Below are 16,840 nucleotides of genomic sequence, written 5' to 3'. Positions count from 1 at the left end.
AGACTCCGGACGATAAAACTGAGATCAGTGCTCGTATGTAATGTTTTTTGTTCTGCTTGTTCAACAGCTGTTTAGTAAGCTGCTATTAGAGATTGAGATGATGATTCATGGATTTATATCATCCCGGCTTGATTACTGCAACTCCATTTTCACATGTCTTAGCAAGTCGTCCCCAGGGCCGTCTACACCTAGTCCAGAACTCTGCTGCAAGGCTGTTGACCAGGGTCCAGCAGGATGTCGCACATCACTCCAATTTTATTCTCATTACATTGGCTACCGATCCAGTTCAGGATCCAATTTAAAGTTCTTGTTCTGGCTTATATGTCTGGCACCTGTTTATATCTCGGAGCTGCTCAATCCTTACACTACTAAACAGGTCCCTCAGGTCTTCTAACCAGGGGACTACTGGTAGTCCCACGCACTCGTTTAAAAAAAAAAAAAAAAAAAAAGAAAAAGGTGACCGTTCCTTTGAAGCGGTGGCTCCAAACCTGTGGAACGCCCTTCCTGCTGTCTGACGTTCTGCAGTCTCTGTTGCAGCTTTTAAAAAGCAGCTGAAGACACATTTAGGGCTGTCCTCGACCAAAGAAATTCTTAGTCGACTAACACTTATAGGATTTTGTCGAGTAATCGATTAGTTGATTTAATTGACAGAGCTGTGCGCTTTGAGAGGTGGTTAAGACTAGAAAAGCTCAATATAAATGTAGTTAATTAACCATCTGTAAAACTGAGTTTCTCCACAATTAATCTTGCAAAAGCACCACTTTAAATCTTGTGTTTACCATAAATGTGCTCAGAAGTTTCTTGGAAATAAGTAATTAAGCATGAATAAGCATAAAAATGACTAATCGACTAAAGAAATCTTAGTCGACTAAGACCAAAACGACCGATTAGTCGACTAATCGACTAAGAGGTGGCAGCCCTAGACACATTTGTTTAAATTCGCGTTTGACTCTTGTAAACTTTGGGTTTTAGGTTTTAAATCGTTGAAATGATTTTCATTGGTCATTCAATAATTATTTTCTCTTTTCCCCCTTGTTTATTTTCTTTTGGATGTACTGTACTTTCAAAAATGTTTATCATGTGAAGCACTTTGTGACTGTATGTAAAAGGTGCTATATCAAATAAAGATATTATTATTATTATTATTATTATTATTATTATTATATTATTAAACACATTCAGAGAGGATTTGAAGTGCAATTTTTTGCTCTCAATTCTTATCATTTTGGCACTGCCGATTTCCTTTGGGGCTTGCTAAAACCTCATTGGTGTCGCCAAAAATTCCTCTATGCAGGAAAAACCCTGGAACAGTATAATTTGGATGTGTACTCTAGACACTTAAACAGGGTATTGTTGAAATAAAAGCTTGTTATTTGGGTAATTAAATCTAAATTCTGACAGACAAATTTGTGCAGGCATACACTGACACACAGACTGAACACACGCACACAAATCCAGCAACACACAGCCCGTATCAATACCCAGTTCCCTGTGGCAATCAGTGGAAATTCAGACACAGGGGAATTCCCCGGAAACAACTTATTATAAAAAGGGATCCAAAGTAAGGCCTCAAAGCTATCATCTGAAGGTGTGGTGAAAGCACAGCGCAAACACACATCTCAGACCAGCCTTATGTCAACTTTGAAGGCTCTTCCAATAAATCACATGTCTCTTAGGGTTATAATGAGCAGGGAAGAATAATAAATAACCATGTTAAGTCATTCATTCCTTGAACCTACAGACACATTGCCGGTCTCTAACCAAGGCTGTTCCTTGTTCCACAGATTAAGTGCAGATCCACGCAGCAGAATACGCAGCTCTGATGCACAATTGTCATCGCAGCATAACAAAATAGCGTAATACGTCACCCCCAGACTTTATGTGGCCTAAGGATCAGAACAATTGGAGAGCGAAAATGTAGAGCATTCAGCTCTGTATTGCAAAGTCTACGGGAAAAAGGCCCGACTGTTCCAAGTTTAAAATGTGCCAAAATCATACTTTGTACAATGAGGAGATATTACGGTGTCGCCCCGCGTGTTTGGCACGATGATTTATGTATGCTAGAGGTAGTCTGGATCGACGATGGTGAAGTTATGGGATAGTTCTGGCGCCGCCGGAAGTTCGGCCAGTTGTCACTCAATTTCTGTTTTTTTGCGTTTACTTTAAACTCCGGTTGCATTGAGCACCATTAACCTCACTCACTCGCTCATTCACTGGGCAATTAATTAATAATCTACTCATATACATAACTGGACACTAACTGCTCTTAACTGCTAATTTATGCTAAATGTCATTTATTCACTGTAACAACATATGCATACATACACAGTCCTATGTATGTATCTTTATTTATCTATAGTTTGTTTTACTGTTTATTTACTTCCCATATTTAGCTAAAAGTTTATCGTTATTGTTATACTGTATTTTCTATACTGTATCTTTATACCTGGTGTTTTGTAAGCTGAAATCTGCTGCTGGAAATCCAATTTCCTTGCGGAAGTCATCCCAAAAGGATTAATAAAGAGAAGTCTAAGTCTAACCGGAACCTCTGAGCAACGTTACAAGCTCAAAAGGGTATGTTTTGAAGTCAATTTGGATGGTGCAACAAGGCAGGCCTGCTTGGTTATTTCGGGAAGTGATTGTCAAGGTTTACAAAGAATATGTTTACGACATTTACCATCTAACGGGGACGTTTTGGGACGTATAAAAAGGAGCATCCCCAGAAGGCGCAGTCGTTCACAAGCAAGGATGGGGTGAGTTTCACCACTTTGTGAACAACTGCGTGAGCAAATAGTCTTAACAGTTTAAGAACAACGTTTTTCAATGTACAAATGCAAGGAATTTAGGGATTCCATCATCTACAGTCCATAATATCATCAAAAGAGAGTATTTGGAGAAATCTCTGCACGTAAGTGGCAAGGCCCAAAACCAACACTGAATGCCTCTGACCTTCGATCCCTCAGGCCGCACTGCATTAAAAACCGACATTGTGTAAAGGACATTACCACGTGGGCTCAGGAAGACTTCGGAAAACCAGTCACAGTTGGTCGCTACATCTACAAGTGCAAGTTAAAACCCTACTGTGCAAAGCGAAAGCCATTTATCAACAACACCCAGAAACACCGCTGGCTTCTCTGGGCCCGAGCTCATCTGAGATGGACTGACGCAAAGTGGAAAAGTGTGCTGTGGTCTGCCGAGTCCACATTTCAAATAGTTTTTGGAAATCATTAACGTCATGTCCTCTGAGCCAAAGAGGAAAAGGACCATTCAGATTGTTATCAGCGCAAAGGTCCAAAGCCAGCATCTTTGATGGTATGGGGGTGTGTTAGTGCCCACGGCATGGGTAACTTGCACACCTGTGAAGGCACCATTAATGTTGAAAGGTACATACAGGTTTTGGAGCAACATAAGCCGCCATCCAAGCAAAGTCTTTTTCAGGGACGTCCCTACTTATTTCAGCAAGATGATGCTTAGCCACATTCTGCACGGGTTACAACAGCGTGGCTTCGTAGTAAAATAGTGCCCATTGAAAATATGTGGCCCCTATGAAGCGCAAAATATGACAACAGAGACCCTGGACTGTTGAGCAACTGAAGTCGTACATCAAGCAAGAATGGGAAAGAATTCCACCTACAAAGCTTCAACAATTAGTGCAACATGCCCCTGTCCCAGCTTTTTAGGAACTTGTTGCAGGCATCAAATTCAAAATGAGCGACTGTACCTTTTGGGGATGCTCCTTTTTATACCCAATCATGACCAGTTAACCTGTTCACCTGTGGAATGTCCCAAACAGGTGTTTTTTGAGCATCCCCAACTTTCCCACTCTTTTGTTGCCCCTGTCCCAGCTTTTTTGGAACGTGTTGAGGGCATCAAATTCAAGAGTGAATAATAATAACGTTTATCAGTTTAAACATTAAATGTGTTCTTTGTAGTGTATTCAATTGAATATAGGTTGAAAAGGATTTGCAAATCATTGGATTCTGTTTTTATTTACGTTTTACACAACGTCCAAACTTCATTGGAATTGGGGTTTGTATGCACAATTGAATAAACTAATTGATGTTCAATGCGATAAACTGTGTTACATCGGACAAAAATCTCTTCACACATGTACAACAAAAAACATTAAAAATCGATTAGTATTTAATAACAATTTGCTTGAAATTATTAATTTGGACCATATAAGCTTGAAAAAATGATAGTCCGAGTAACAATCATTTCATCACCTATGCATCAGAATACTATAATATTATCAAATTTGATTGTAGATTCTGCTGACAACACCAGTTCATTATGATGTACGCTTCTCATACACACACATATGCTCATTTCACTCCACAGCATGTGCAAAACAAATAGAAATTTGCACTAAATTACAGTATGTGCTGTTCTAAATCTCATGCCGGATTGTACTTGACAAATCCTTCTTTGCCCTGTAGCAAAAAAAAAAAAAACCTGACTGATGTTTACATTTCACCGCAAGGGAGACGACGGGCTTAACTGAATTTCCCTGATGTTTGCTCTGGGACAGGTGTCACATGGTGTGGCCCAGGAGAGGGAAAGGAGAGAAGAGAGACAGAGAAGTAGGCTGGCTATCTAAAACCAATACCTCCAAGTGGAATAGTGCTGCTTTTGTCACAAATTAGACACCTCACTAAAGCATTCCGTTTTCCCAAAAGGTGAAGGGGCTAAAAAAAAAAAAATATACACACTGAACAAATGTAGAGACCTGCTGGGTAATTAACTTACCAATTATTCTCAGCGAACACGGGGTCAGTCAGGGACTGAGAATGTCAAGGCAGATCTTAAGCTGCCGTGACTTTCTGTCTATGCTGTTGCTTGCGCTTGCGCTTGCCAGGAACGTCATAGGGCTTAAAAGGAAGGTGTAAGGCTGAATACTAGATGGATTTGCTTAGGTGGAAAGTTTGGAGATTTGGACTTAACAGCCAACGATCTAAGCTCACCTGTGCACGGCCTGCCGTAGGACGACACTGGGTTACGTAATGCAAAATCCAGCCAAGCTTTCAGTGACTTGCCAGAATTTGACTGATTAACCAGCATGAGTGAATGAGTGCATGAGTGCATGTGGCATATTTCCAAAAAAAATAAAGCTAATTAGAATTTAGTAAGGTGAGCTGGTTAGTTAGTTTCTATGTAAACATTGTCAATGGCCGCATTATTGGGGATTTGCCGGGTAAACTTCCCTACAGCTCGACGCTGGGTGAGAGTTGTAGATCATGGCATTGAACATGGTCTTAAAACATAACTAATCCCACAGGAGCCACAGAATATGCTCCAATCTCAAAATTCAATGAGGACTCAGACAGTGTTCATGCCAAGACAAATACAGTAAATGTTCATAAAAACTAAAAAGGTTTGTGAATACAGTAGTACTGACCTGGAAGTCCACGGAGCTTGGCTTTTTTCACTGCAACACAAAACGGAAACAATGATTAGGCTAATTGTAAAACAGATTAAAGTCATCTTATTTGGAATCCACTGAATAACAAAGGAAAAGAAAAAAAAACAACAATGATGTTGAGCACGATGTGGAACAAGTATGGAAAAACAAGTCAGAAATGTTAACATATCTGGGCATGAGTAATGAAAGGTGAACAGAGTCTCATGTTATTGAAGCCTGACAAATTCATTTATATGCAGACAAGCCGTGAGTCGATGACTCGTGACACACAAACACGTCAACGGCCTCACAATGTTGTCGTCCGCAAAAGCAGGAACACTAAATGTGCAGCTTGATCAAAACAGATGAGCCATTTGTTATGGTGGGCAGCTTTGCGTGAAAATGCTATTAAAACACAAAAACATTGAATGTTTTCGTTGAATTCAGGCGTCACCTTGCCTGATTGGGTGGCTTTTTGATCACTCATGATACTATCATGTAAAATTGCTTCATTTCCATTTCCCTATTGCATTTATTTTTACCTTTACTCTACCATAGTAACTGCCATTGAATAACTAATCTTTACTTATTCGCCTGATACACAAGCTGTTCTTATTTATAATACAACCCTTTGTGAAAACCCTCCCACACCGGATGAATAATCCCAACCTCCGCTAGCGTTTAGAAGTGAAATAGATGACAAAAGCAATCATATTTCTCAAGTTTCTTTATGAGTCTAGCTAATTCAAATTATAGTCTAATCTGTAGGGTTGGGCATCGAGAACCGGTTCCAACTTGGAATTCAAATTACAATTGAAATGGAAGGTTTTTTTTGTTTTTTTGTTGTTTTTTTTTAAATTGGAATCGTTTGGAAAATTTTGTTTTGAATCCGATCCATCGGTTTCAAATTTAACACGCGCAAGTTTTGGTTTCCGTAGTGGCCACCGTACTTCCAGGCGCTTGTTGTGTTGCAGCCACGGAGCCCAGTAAGCGGCGCTCTAGTGTGGCTTTATTTTACGTTGGAAAAGCCAGGTAAAACTGTAAATCACCATGGAATCAAAATTAAATTGTCCTCTTCTCTGTGAAATAAGCCAGTTTTTCCTGCATAGAGGATTTTTTTGGGCACCCCCCAAAGAGGTTTTTGCCAGCACCAAAGGAAAATCACCAGCGCCAAAATAATAGAAAATATTTTTTTAAAAATCGCAATTCAATACCTCCCTGAATGTGTTTAATAGCAATTTACCAAGTAACCGTTGAACAAGCAGAACATAAACTTGAATAGGAGCGTTAATCTCAGTTTTGACGTCCATAGTCTGGCTGTGTCAGACTCTCCTGATGATTTTTACGGTAGTATTTAAATGGTGCCCCCATGTATTTCATTACTTTGTGGTAATGTCTTAAGTTCTACCATGGACTCTAACATTATTTATGGAAAAGAAAATGCCTTGGTTACCTTGTTTCAAGCCAGTCTAGCGTAGACGCTTCTGGACGGAGGTATTTTCTATAGTGTCCTCACTACTGGGTATTGTCATACAACCTAGTCCCTCCCTCTGCCTTCTTAACGATGATTCACAGCTATCCCTTACTCTCAACCAACGTAGACTACTCCTGGCAGGGCTTACGGCAGCGAAGAAGACCATCTTAAGGCTTTGGTTCCACCCTAATCTACCCTTAACACAATATTGGCTAACTGACTACCAGTATATTACCTCTCGAGTGTACAACTGCACACCTCAACAAGGCCAAACTAACAACCATCCAGGCATGGTCGCAGATTACAGTATCCATCCAAAACCACCTTATGAAACAGAAAAATCTGACCTGTATGTAGATTTGTGGGTGTTTATTTTTATTTAATTTTACTTATTTTATGCATATATGTTTTTGTGTGTTTATATATATATATATATATATATATATATATATATATATACATATATACATACACATATATACATACACATACATATACATACATACATACACACATATATATTTTTTTTTTGTATTATTATTATTTTCTGGGGAATGCTTTATACTTAGTAGTTCATTTTCACATTGTAACTGCTATCTTTTCACTCATCTACTTCACCATCTCACTTTTATCTGTCATGAGCTATATATTCAATGTCGTACTGTAGTTTGTGCTATACATGTTCAGAGTAAATATGATTGTAAATGTAACATTTCAATCTTTTCTAATAAAAAATTGTTGATCACAAAAAAAAAAACATTCTAGCGTGGTATAGAAAGCCTACAGGAAGACTCAGCTCAATTTGTGCCGGTTCTCAACAATATTCATGAGCTAAGCTGCTTGTACTCTGACTGGCTAACAGTTAGCCAATGAGAGCCTGGCTATCAGCATCCTTTACGTTTATCTGTGTTTTTTTGCCCGCAACATGCCCTAGGATTAGGCACTGGTTATGGTTAGGGTTAAGTGCCTTGAAGTCAACGGTTGCAGCGCTGCCTTGAAGTCAATTAGGCAATGGTTTGGTGAAGGTTAGGTGCCTTGGAGGCAGCGGTCGCAGCTCTACCTGGAAGGAGCCGTTGGGGGCAAAAAACACCATTGAGCATCCTTTACCCAGCGCAACTGGGCGAGCTCATAGTAATGAGCTCGGGCAATATGATGTCAGACTGACCAGCTTTTGTAATTGGCCTGATTTCTCCACTTATTTATTTTCAGTGGCTAGAGCTGACAGAGGAGGTAGCAGTTCATTTTCCCATTCACGACATAACACATATGGACCTAACATATTTCAAAAAATACAAGTAAAAACAGTTGTGTGTGACAGGGCACCTTTAAATATTATTAGTTTTTAAAGCAGTTTTGTTAATTGGGGTTTCATTTACTCAACTTTTATATATATTTTCTGTTTATCAAATTGTCAGAAAATAATACATAGAATTCTTTTGAATAAGGTGAAAGACTCTTTGCCTTTACTGTACGCGGACCGATCATGCTTGTCTTGCGTAGTCACCCCCCAAAGGCTCATTCTGAGTCAGTAAAAACCCTGTCAGCATGTGACCTGTTTTAAGAATCTGTTTTGGAGTTTTAATTATTAAAATCAAAACAATTCCCAACCCTAGTAGCCTAATCTGTATTGCAATATTTGTCATCAAGATACACTGTCATATAGACCTTGCATTGAGTAAGAGCTTTTAGATTATACATGTGGAAAACAATGTACTTAAGATTCACACCCACATTTTATCAGAGTTGACAAACTTATTTTATTTCATTGGTATCAACTTTAATATAATCAAGAAGAATACGGCTAGACAGCTGTGTCACAAATAGAGCTGCAACTAATTATTTTTCATAGGTCGCTTAATCTGTTGATTATTTTCTCGATTAATCGATTAGTCAAGGTCTGTAAAATGTCAGAAAATGGTGAAAAATGTGGATCAGTTTCCCACACGCCCAAGATGAAGTCCTCAAATGTCTTGTTTTGTCCACAACTCAAAATATATTCAGTTTACGGTCACAGAGGAGAGGAAAAACTAGAACATATTCACATTTAACAAGCTGGAATCAAAGAATTTTTACTTTTGTCTTAAAAAGATTATTCAAACCAACTAATCGATTCTCAAAATAGTTGCATAGATTAATTTAAAAGTCGACAACTAAATTGATTCATCTTTGCAGCTGGTAAACAAACACAAAACACAAAAGTGGGCCAGGGCAGATGGGTGTTAAAATAACAACAACAACAACAAAAAAAACTGTCAACAGCAGCCATTTCATAAAACTTAAAAAAAAATCATTAACGGGGAAAAATGCTTGCTGATGTATTTTGGTTTATTTTTAGACCATCTTTAGCCCCTCAATGCATCTATACAATACCAGTTATGGGATTGTGAAGTACTTTGGAGGGGATTAATTGTGATTGCTGTTGGAGGTTTATGTGTCCAGGCATATAAACTACTAAAGCTTCGGAGCTTGAGATGGCAGATGGGCAGGACGGGATGATGGAGGCACAAATGAAGCTTTCATATTTTCATGCAACGTCCCCTGTGCACATTCAAACAACATTTCAATGTGTACTCTGTCTAAAACATCACTCTTGCTTATGAATTGAACAAGTATATAGATAAGATATTAAGATATTACAATTTTAGCACAGAACATTAGAAAAAGTCAAAGAATTAAGGATTACAACTCAGTCTTTTTCCAGTGTTGTCATTAAGGATAAAAAAAAGGAACTTTGTTATCACAAAGGAGGGGGAAAAACAAAACGAACTTCTTCCGAAGGGTTTCCTGTCTTGTACATACCACACTGTGAAGCGGAAAGGGAGCAGTGGAAATGTGGAGAGAAACCAGCAGTGTGATTCTTTTTTCTTCTTTTTTTGGGGGGGCTTTCCACTAATTCTTTTCAGCTATGTGTCCAACTCTTTGTCACTGGGGCAAATGAGATGGCACAGTGGCCTTATGTCCTACATTGCATGCTGTTATTTAGGGCTGCGGTACACAGAGCAGAGGGCAATAAACCAGGGGCCGGGCCATTATGGTGGAAACTGATGCTTATCATTTTCTGTCCTGGGTCCCTCCATGGCTTTAGAGGCTATTTAGCTCACTATTTGGCAGGGCTAGTTGTACAATGAACCTTTTATTTTGTTGTTATTTAACCTTTATTTAACCAGGTAGGCCGACTGAAAACAAATTCTCCTTTGCAACGACGACTTGGCCAAGATAAAAGCATAAAACGTGCGAGACAACATTACACATGAAATATGCAAAATATGAACACACAAAACACAGTAAAGAGTCTACTAAAAACACAGGTCAAAACATGCTGAGTGTAGTACAGAGTCTATAGTTTGTGCAAATGGAATAGTGTAAAAGAGCATTAAGCAAATATTAAACAAATATGACAGCAGTGCAGGTGAGAATGTGCAACTAGCAACCCTATCAACCTGCTCAGTGTTTACCCACACATAGACTCATTTGTGGCGGTGTGCCATACAATCAACACCGGCCGCCACATATTGCGTTTCATTACTCTTTTTCTTTACGCTACTTAAAACACGCAGCGTATTCGTTCAGCTGCATTTCCTTTCCCTGCTCTACTCAGTCTCTCGGTCACTTGCGTCTCTCTCACATAGGCCACACACACACACACACACATACACATACACACACACACTATCTTTGTGGGGACCCGTCACTGGCATAATGCATTCCCTAGCCCCTTACCCTTACCTTAACCATCACAACTAAATGCCTAACCTTAACCCTCACCCTAACCATAACCTAATTCTATCCCTAATCCTAAAACCAAGTCTTAGCCCTGAAACAGCCCTTTAAGAGAAGACGTCTGGCGAAATTCAAAAGTTCACGAAAGGTTGGTGTCTCGTGAACACCTTTACACAATCGCACGTTAAAAAGTGCTATCAAAATATTTTATATACAATGTTGTCAATGTTGTCGGCCCGACCCGACTCTTAGCAAACAAGCGATTGTGCCTGCTTTCGAAAGTTAACTAGTCGCAAGTTTGCGGTAAAATGCAGTTGGGTTGTCGAGGTCAAAACACTTTATGTAGCCGCTGTGAATCAAATAAACTTGTTATGAATAATGTTATGTCATTTTTCTACTCTTACATTGAATGTTTGCTGCTTCAATCCAGATCTCAACAGTCCAAACCGGTGGAATTAGTTACGTTATTAATTTAATTATAACAAAATATTTTCAGGCTTCAACCAGTGCTGCTCAAGAAGAAAGACAGGGTCACTGGGAGAGAAAGAGATAGAGATAGATGTGTTAGGCATTGAAGAAAGAGTAGGAGAAGAGGACAGCATCCAACAGCGTGTCCACCGCAGTTTTTGATACTTGATTGTTACGAAAAGAACTATTTTACACGCCCCTCCCTGCATGCCACAAATTTCTTTTTCCAAGCGTGCTTACTTATTTCTGAACGTACCTGCAACTGGATTTAAATACATTTAAGCAGGTGCATGCTTTGGTCACAGTTGATTCTGGGGCACTCCTCGGTGGTCAAACTTCATAAAACTTTTTTTGGACGGGACGTTGATAACTGCGTCGGTCTTAAACTAGCAAAGACACTTGCGTCATCATGTGCTTCGTCAGGACTGAAGGTGCGTTTTGATCAAATTGCATAGACAACATACGCAAACAACCCCGCAGCTGTCACTCGATTTTATTTCAAATATTCCTAAATCCCGATTGGCACTTGGAAATACTTGGCATCATGTTTTTCGAACTGGCAAAAAAAAAAAAAAAAAAAACAGAAATACAAAAATGTGTTGGGTGAATTACCAAAACCTTTCTTGGCATTGTAAAAATCACGGGTCCATGTAAGCCTCCAATGTTTTATTTTGGAAAAAAAAAGGATCTACTGCTGCACTGTTGCAGACAGTGGTGTGTTTGTGCTGGCTGTTGGCTCTGATCAGGTGTGTAAGAAGGAGGGAGGGAGGGGGGGGGGGGGAGAGAGAGAGAGAGAGAGAGAGAGAGAGAGAGAGAGAGAGAGAGAGAGAGAGAGAGAGAGCGCAACAGATGGCCAGGGGATTACTCCCACAATCTCTAAGCGCGCTCTCTGCCTCTTTCTCTCTAATTCCACTACTCCGCTGCTCGCTTCACTCCACCCCTCTGCTGCAGTTCAGTTGTTTTTAGCCTCTGGTTCTCATCCTTTATTCAGTTATGTGCTTGTAATATCTCCTCACCTACTTAACCAGCTGCAAAGTCAAATAAGCAGGCTCGGCTCAAACAGTGTTGACGCGTTGGATGCATCGGAGGCTTGAACGCGTGAAAGACCGGAGTGGGTGCCACGACAAAGAAGTGCTACATCACTGTTATCATTAAAAAAAAAAAAAAAAGGAGTAAAACTCATTTCTACTGTATTGTCAACAGAGGAATCAGCATACAAAAGAGGATGATGCATGAAACAAGCTCAACATCCGGTGTGGACACTGTTCAGCCAGCAATAAAAAACCCCGCGACCAACGTAGGAAGCGTGGAGCCAGTTCACCATCACTTAAACACCACTAAACAGAGCAGACTTTGCTCGGAAAACATTTATGTACAGTGATGTGGCATAATTGCTTTATTGCTTAAAACGTCCCCACATCCTAACACCTTCCAGCAGAGTTTGGTCAAGTGCTACTTCCTCATATTCCAATGACAACCTTCAGGACGTTGAGTCCAGTCTGAGCACTGGGGCCGCGTGATATGAGGAAAATATGCGATCGAACGTTGCGAAAACCAAATTACTTGCGATAAACAAAACGGATATTAAAGTGTGCTCGGCTCTGCTGCTTTCAGGCATCTGCTAAAATACTATGAACTGCTTGTTGAATTTGAAACAAATGAAAGGAAATCATTTCCAATAGGGCTGGGCAATATGGAGAAAATCAAATATCACGATATCTTTGACCAAATACCTCGATATCGACACCGCAGCGATATTGTAGTGTTGACTATTGTTGCTTTCACAAAATATTTACACAATGAGATTTTAGATAAATAATCATCAGTAATGTGGATATAATGACTAAGTGGGTAAAGGCAAATAATAGAACAGATACAAAAATCTGGTAAGTTCAGAAAATGACGCAACTTTACTGTAATGCAGCCTCTAAAACCAGGAAAAGAAAACACTTATGTCATATCACGATATTACAATATCCAAAATCTAAGACGATATCCAGTCTCATATCACGATATCGCTATAATATCGATATATTGCCCAGCTCTAATTTCCAACATTCGTTTGTTGAAGAAATTGAACATTGAATTGAATATAAAAAAAAAAGAATGGCCGTTACATTTTAAAAGGGCAGCCTGCTACTGATATTTTCTTTCAACTAACTCAACAATCTGAGTGTCTTTCGCGATAAGTCGCAGCCTTTCGCGCTGCGTTTATTGCGCCAGTGGATATCTCAGAAAAGCGATAACAAAATGATGGATCGTGCAGCCCTACTGAGCACATCAACCATCCGCTGTTAACTGCCCTCCATCAAGGCACCGCATGACACACTGGGTGATGGACAACACGGGAAATATTGCCATCAACTCCGTCCATAACCACTTCCCTCAAAAGCTTGGAGGAGGCCATACGAGTCCTTAAGTGGGCACTCACACAAAGTGATCCGGCAATTTACCGAAGGGCGGTGCAGCGAGGGGGAGCGTCAATGAAACGGCCCATTTGTGTGAGGTCCTGTTGTGTTCCGTTAAATAATCGTGATTTCAAAATTGGCCAAAATAATCGTGATTATAAAGCTGGGCAATATACCAATAGTATATCGATATTGTGATATGAAACTAGATATCGACCTAGATTTTGGATATCGTAATATGGCATAAGTGTTGTCTTTTCCTGGTTTTAAAGGCTGCATTACAGTAAAGTAATTTCATTATGTCTGAACTTACTAAACTGTTGTAACTGTTCTATTATTTGCCTTGACCCACTATATCGTCATTATATCCACATTACTGATGATTATTTATCTAACATCTCATGGTGTAAATATTTTTTGAAAGCACCAATAGTCAACAATACAATATTGTTGCGGTATCGATATTGAGGTATTTGGTAAAAAAAATATCGTGATATTTGATTTTCTCCATATCGCCCAGCCCTTCGTGATGATTTATTTTTTATTTTTTCCCATTACAACTCCAATAGTGCAGCATGATGAGGTCCATGTGAGCCATGCGTTCAGCCGTCCCTGCCCTGATCCACAGCAGGAATCTCTCCCCACATGTCCACTTGTAAGGGCCACCACTTATCTGTTTTGTAAAGACATCGCCATGGAGATGAAGCATCTCTCGACTCCCAATAAATAAGCAACATTGTCAAGCTGTGCTATCAGGGGATGAGTCACAACATCAGCTAGTCACACAACGCCATATACCCACTTAAAAATGTGCAATGACATACTTTCCATTATATTTGACACATTTTAAATTGTCATCTGTGTCATCTTTCTTTGCCTAGGCTAAATAAAAAGGTATTTTAGCCGTGAATTGCTGGATAAAAGTGTATCAAAATTCAGGAAATTAAGTCTTGGACACTGAAAATTTCCCTGGGCAAGGACAGTCTTTCAATTACTTACTATAAATACTGGTGGTTTCGGCAACATTTTATAGTGGAGGCATCACACCTAGCCGAAAAAAAAAAAAAAAAAAGCTTCCTAACATTTAGTCACCTAATACCTAACGTCACCATCTGTCTGATTTAGATCGTTTGACAGATCGCATCGTGCGTTTGATTCGCAGCATATAATCAGAGCAGCGTGTTGCAACAGTGTTGCAACAATCAGTGACAATCAGCTCCTGGTGTGAGAGAAAGAAAACTCTTCGATAGGTAGCTATACTGCTTCAACAGGGAGGATTCCTGCTCTGCACGGCTGTATATCTTGAGATGAGAGTTGTGACAATCATTACTTAACGTTGACACAGATAACGTTTGCACAGAAACTTAAGATCATAACAGAACGTGTTTGCTTGATTGTGTAAACACGCAGGAGTCTAATTTTCTTAAGTATATTTGAACAGAAGTCCGCCTGACTGTATTTTCAATCCAAATTTTAAAATTCAAAAGATAGGGAAAAGAGAAAGAAAAATGTTTTTCCTATGTTTAAAGCCCTCTTTCGAAATGACAAAAAAAATATATATAAAACACTTGATGGCCAACTTAACTATTTGGAGAAAAAAAAATGATATGTGAAGTTTGGCAGGGTGGCTCTGTCATCATTACAGATGTGCATACAGTACATATGTGGTTAAAAGGAAAGAAGCCTGCAGCTCTGTTTAAGCTTGTTGCATGATTTGCTCTCTCTCTCCCTCCCTCCCTCCCCCCCCCCCCTCCTCCTCCTCATCCTGGCAGCACTGGACCACATTGCTGGGTATTGGTCTTGTTGACATAAAAAAAAAAAAAAAAAAAGGTTATTACATAAGGTGCTTTGTTGCTGTAAAGGATTGTCCAACTTCTTTATGGTGTTAACCCACCCTAGCCTGATTTGCTTTAGTCATGTATTCGCACAGAAACAGAAACCTTATTTGAAAGGTGCTATACACAAAAGAAATATGAATAAATCAATTATTATATTTTTTATTATTTTCATTTGGACCCCTAAGTAAAAATGCAATTGCTGTATATATGATATAAGTTATTTAAATTAAGTAAACCCTAATCTTAATTTTCACAATGTGATCTAGGCTATAACTCTTATTCTGAACTGGGATCATCCTGAACTGACCATAAATTAGAGTAGCCCAATAATGGCTACTGGTTTTGTTGTTTTGATATCTCATAAGTATCAGTGGTGGTTCTGTTTAGGCTACAACAGCTGGCATGGAAGGCTAGTTAGGAAAACAATCTCAAATATGATTCTTGTTTTTCATGAAGAGTCTGTGTTTTTAAGAAGAAAACAAACGTAAAATCACGACGGGACAAATGCTACTAGCCACTTTTTTTGCTCCCTGAGGGAGGATGCCTCTTGCCAGAAAACCTGTTCTGTAAGATTATCAGATTATCAGATTGAATTCAAACAAACTCAAGGTTTTACGTGTAAAACTTAGTGTTAATGTCGTTTCTAACCATGTAACGGTAAAGAAATAAAAAAAATAAACGTCAAACTTACCTCTGACACACAGTAACGACATGGCAAAGCGCTTCCAGCGACAGTCTAGTAGTTTCACAGTTTGTAGATAAGGCTGTCAGCGGAGATTTATACTCTCTCCGGTATCATTGTCAACCGTCAAATTACTTTTCAAAATCGCCGATAAGCTCCAACTCGATGTTTACAGGTGGTTTTCTGATTCTGGACTCGGGGCAAGAACGGCAGTAGCCCCCCGCCACGGCCACGCCATTGTTAAAACTCTCATCACAGGTTTTCAGACTGACGAACAACCTGAGGGCACGGAGAGGGAGAGAGAGGGGGGAAAGGCGGGGTCGAGGCACCTGTTACTGGCGTCCGAGGTGTCCAATCAAAATACAGTACCGCACTGGAGGGCAGAGCCGCTTAAAAATAAATCCGACCAATCACTGTGAGGGACAGGTTAGAGGAAGAAACAGGTTACGCACACATCCTGGGCACAACAAACACCTGTAACTTTTTACAAGAGTGACATTTTGAGCTGTTTCATTGCTTTTTCATAGCTGTAAATAATATGTTTAGATAGATAGATAGATCTGTTATTGTCATTGTGCTCAGAGTACAATGACAATCTGTTCGGCAGCTCTTTCAGTAGTGTGCATGAATAATTGAATAAATAGAAAAAAGTTAAGTAAACAGAACAAAGGCAACTAGTAAAAATATGAATACAAGCAAAATGTATACAAAGTATCTTAAAAAATAATATATATATATATATATATGTGTGTTATTTTTAAATAGTAAAACACAAGTGTTTAAAAAGTGACCATTTAACAAAAATAAAATTAAAAAATAATGTTTAATTGTTACTATATTTTAAAAAAA

The 16,840-nt window shown here is 39.2% G+C and overlaps 1 protein-coding gene across 2 annotated transcripts in view; it reads right to left on the bottom strand.

Annotated features, from left to right (window-relative positions):
• Window positions 1-16,267, bottom strand: part of unc13bb (unc-13 homolog Bb (C. elegans)) — a 92,533-nt gene extending 76,266 nt beyond the window's left edge. For both annotated transcript variants that reach the window (XM_028602021.1, XM_028602022.1), the window contains exons 1-2: window positions 16,001-16,267; window positions 5,399-5,428 (exon numbers count right to left, since the gene is read on the bottom strand). In XM_028602021.1, the coding sequence (XP_028457822.1) occupies window positions 5,399-5,428; window positions 16,001-16,022 (52 nt within the window). In that variant the 5' untranslated portion in view covers window positions 16,023-16,267. The remainder of the gene's footprint in view (window positions 1-5,398; window positions 5,429-16,000) is intronic.
• Window positions 16,268-16,840: the final 573 nt, after the last annotated feature.

This window comes from Perca flavescens, chromosome 16 (genome assembly GCF_004354835.1).
Source record: "Perca flavescens isolate YP-PL-M2 chromosome 16, PFLA_1.0, whole genome shotgun sequence".
Taxonomy (NCBI): domain Eukaryota; kingdom Metazoa; phylum Chordata; class Actinopteri; order Perciformes; family Percidae; genus Perca; species Perca flavescens.
The sequence above is the reverse complement of the archived record's forward strand: the minus strand, read 5'-3'. Positions and strand labels throughout refer to the sequence as shown.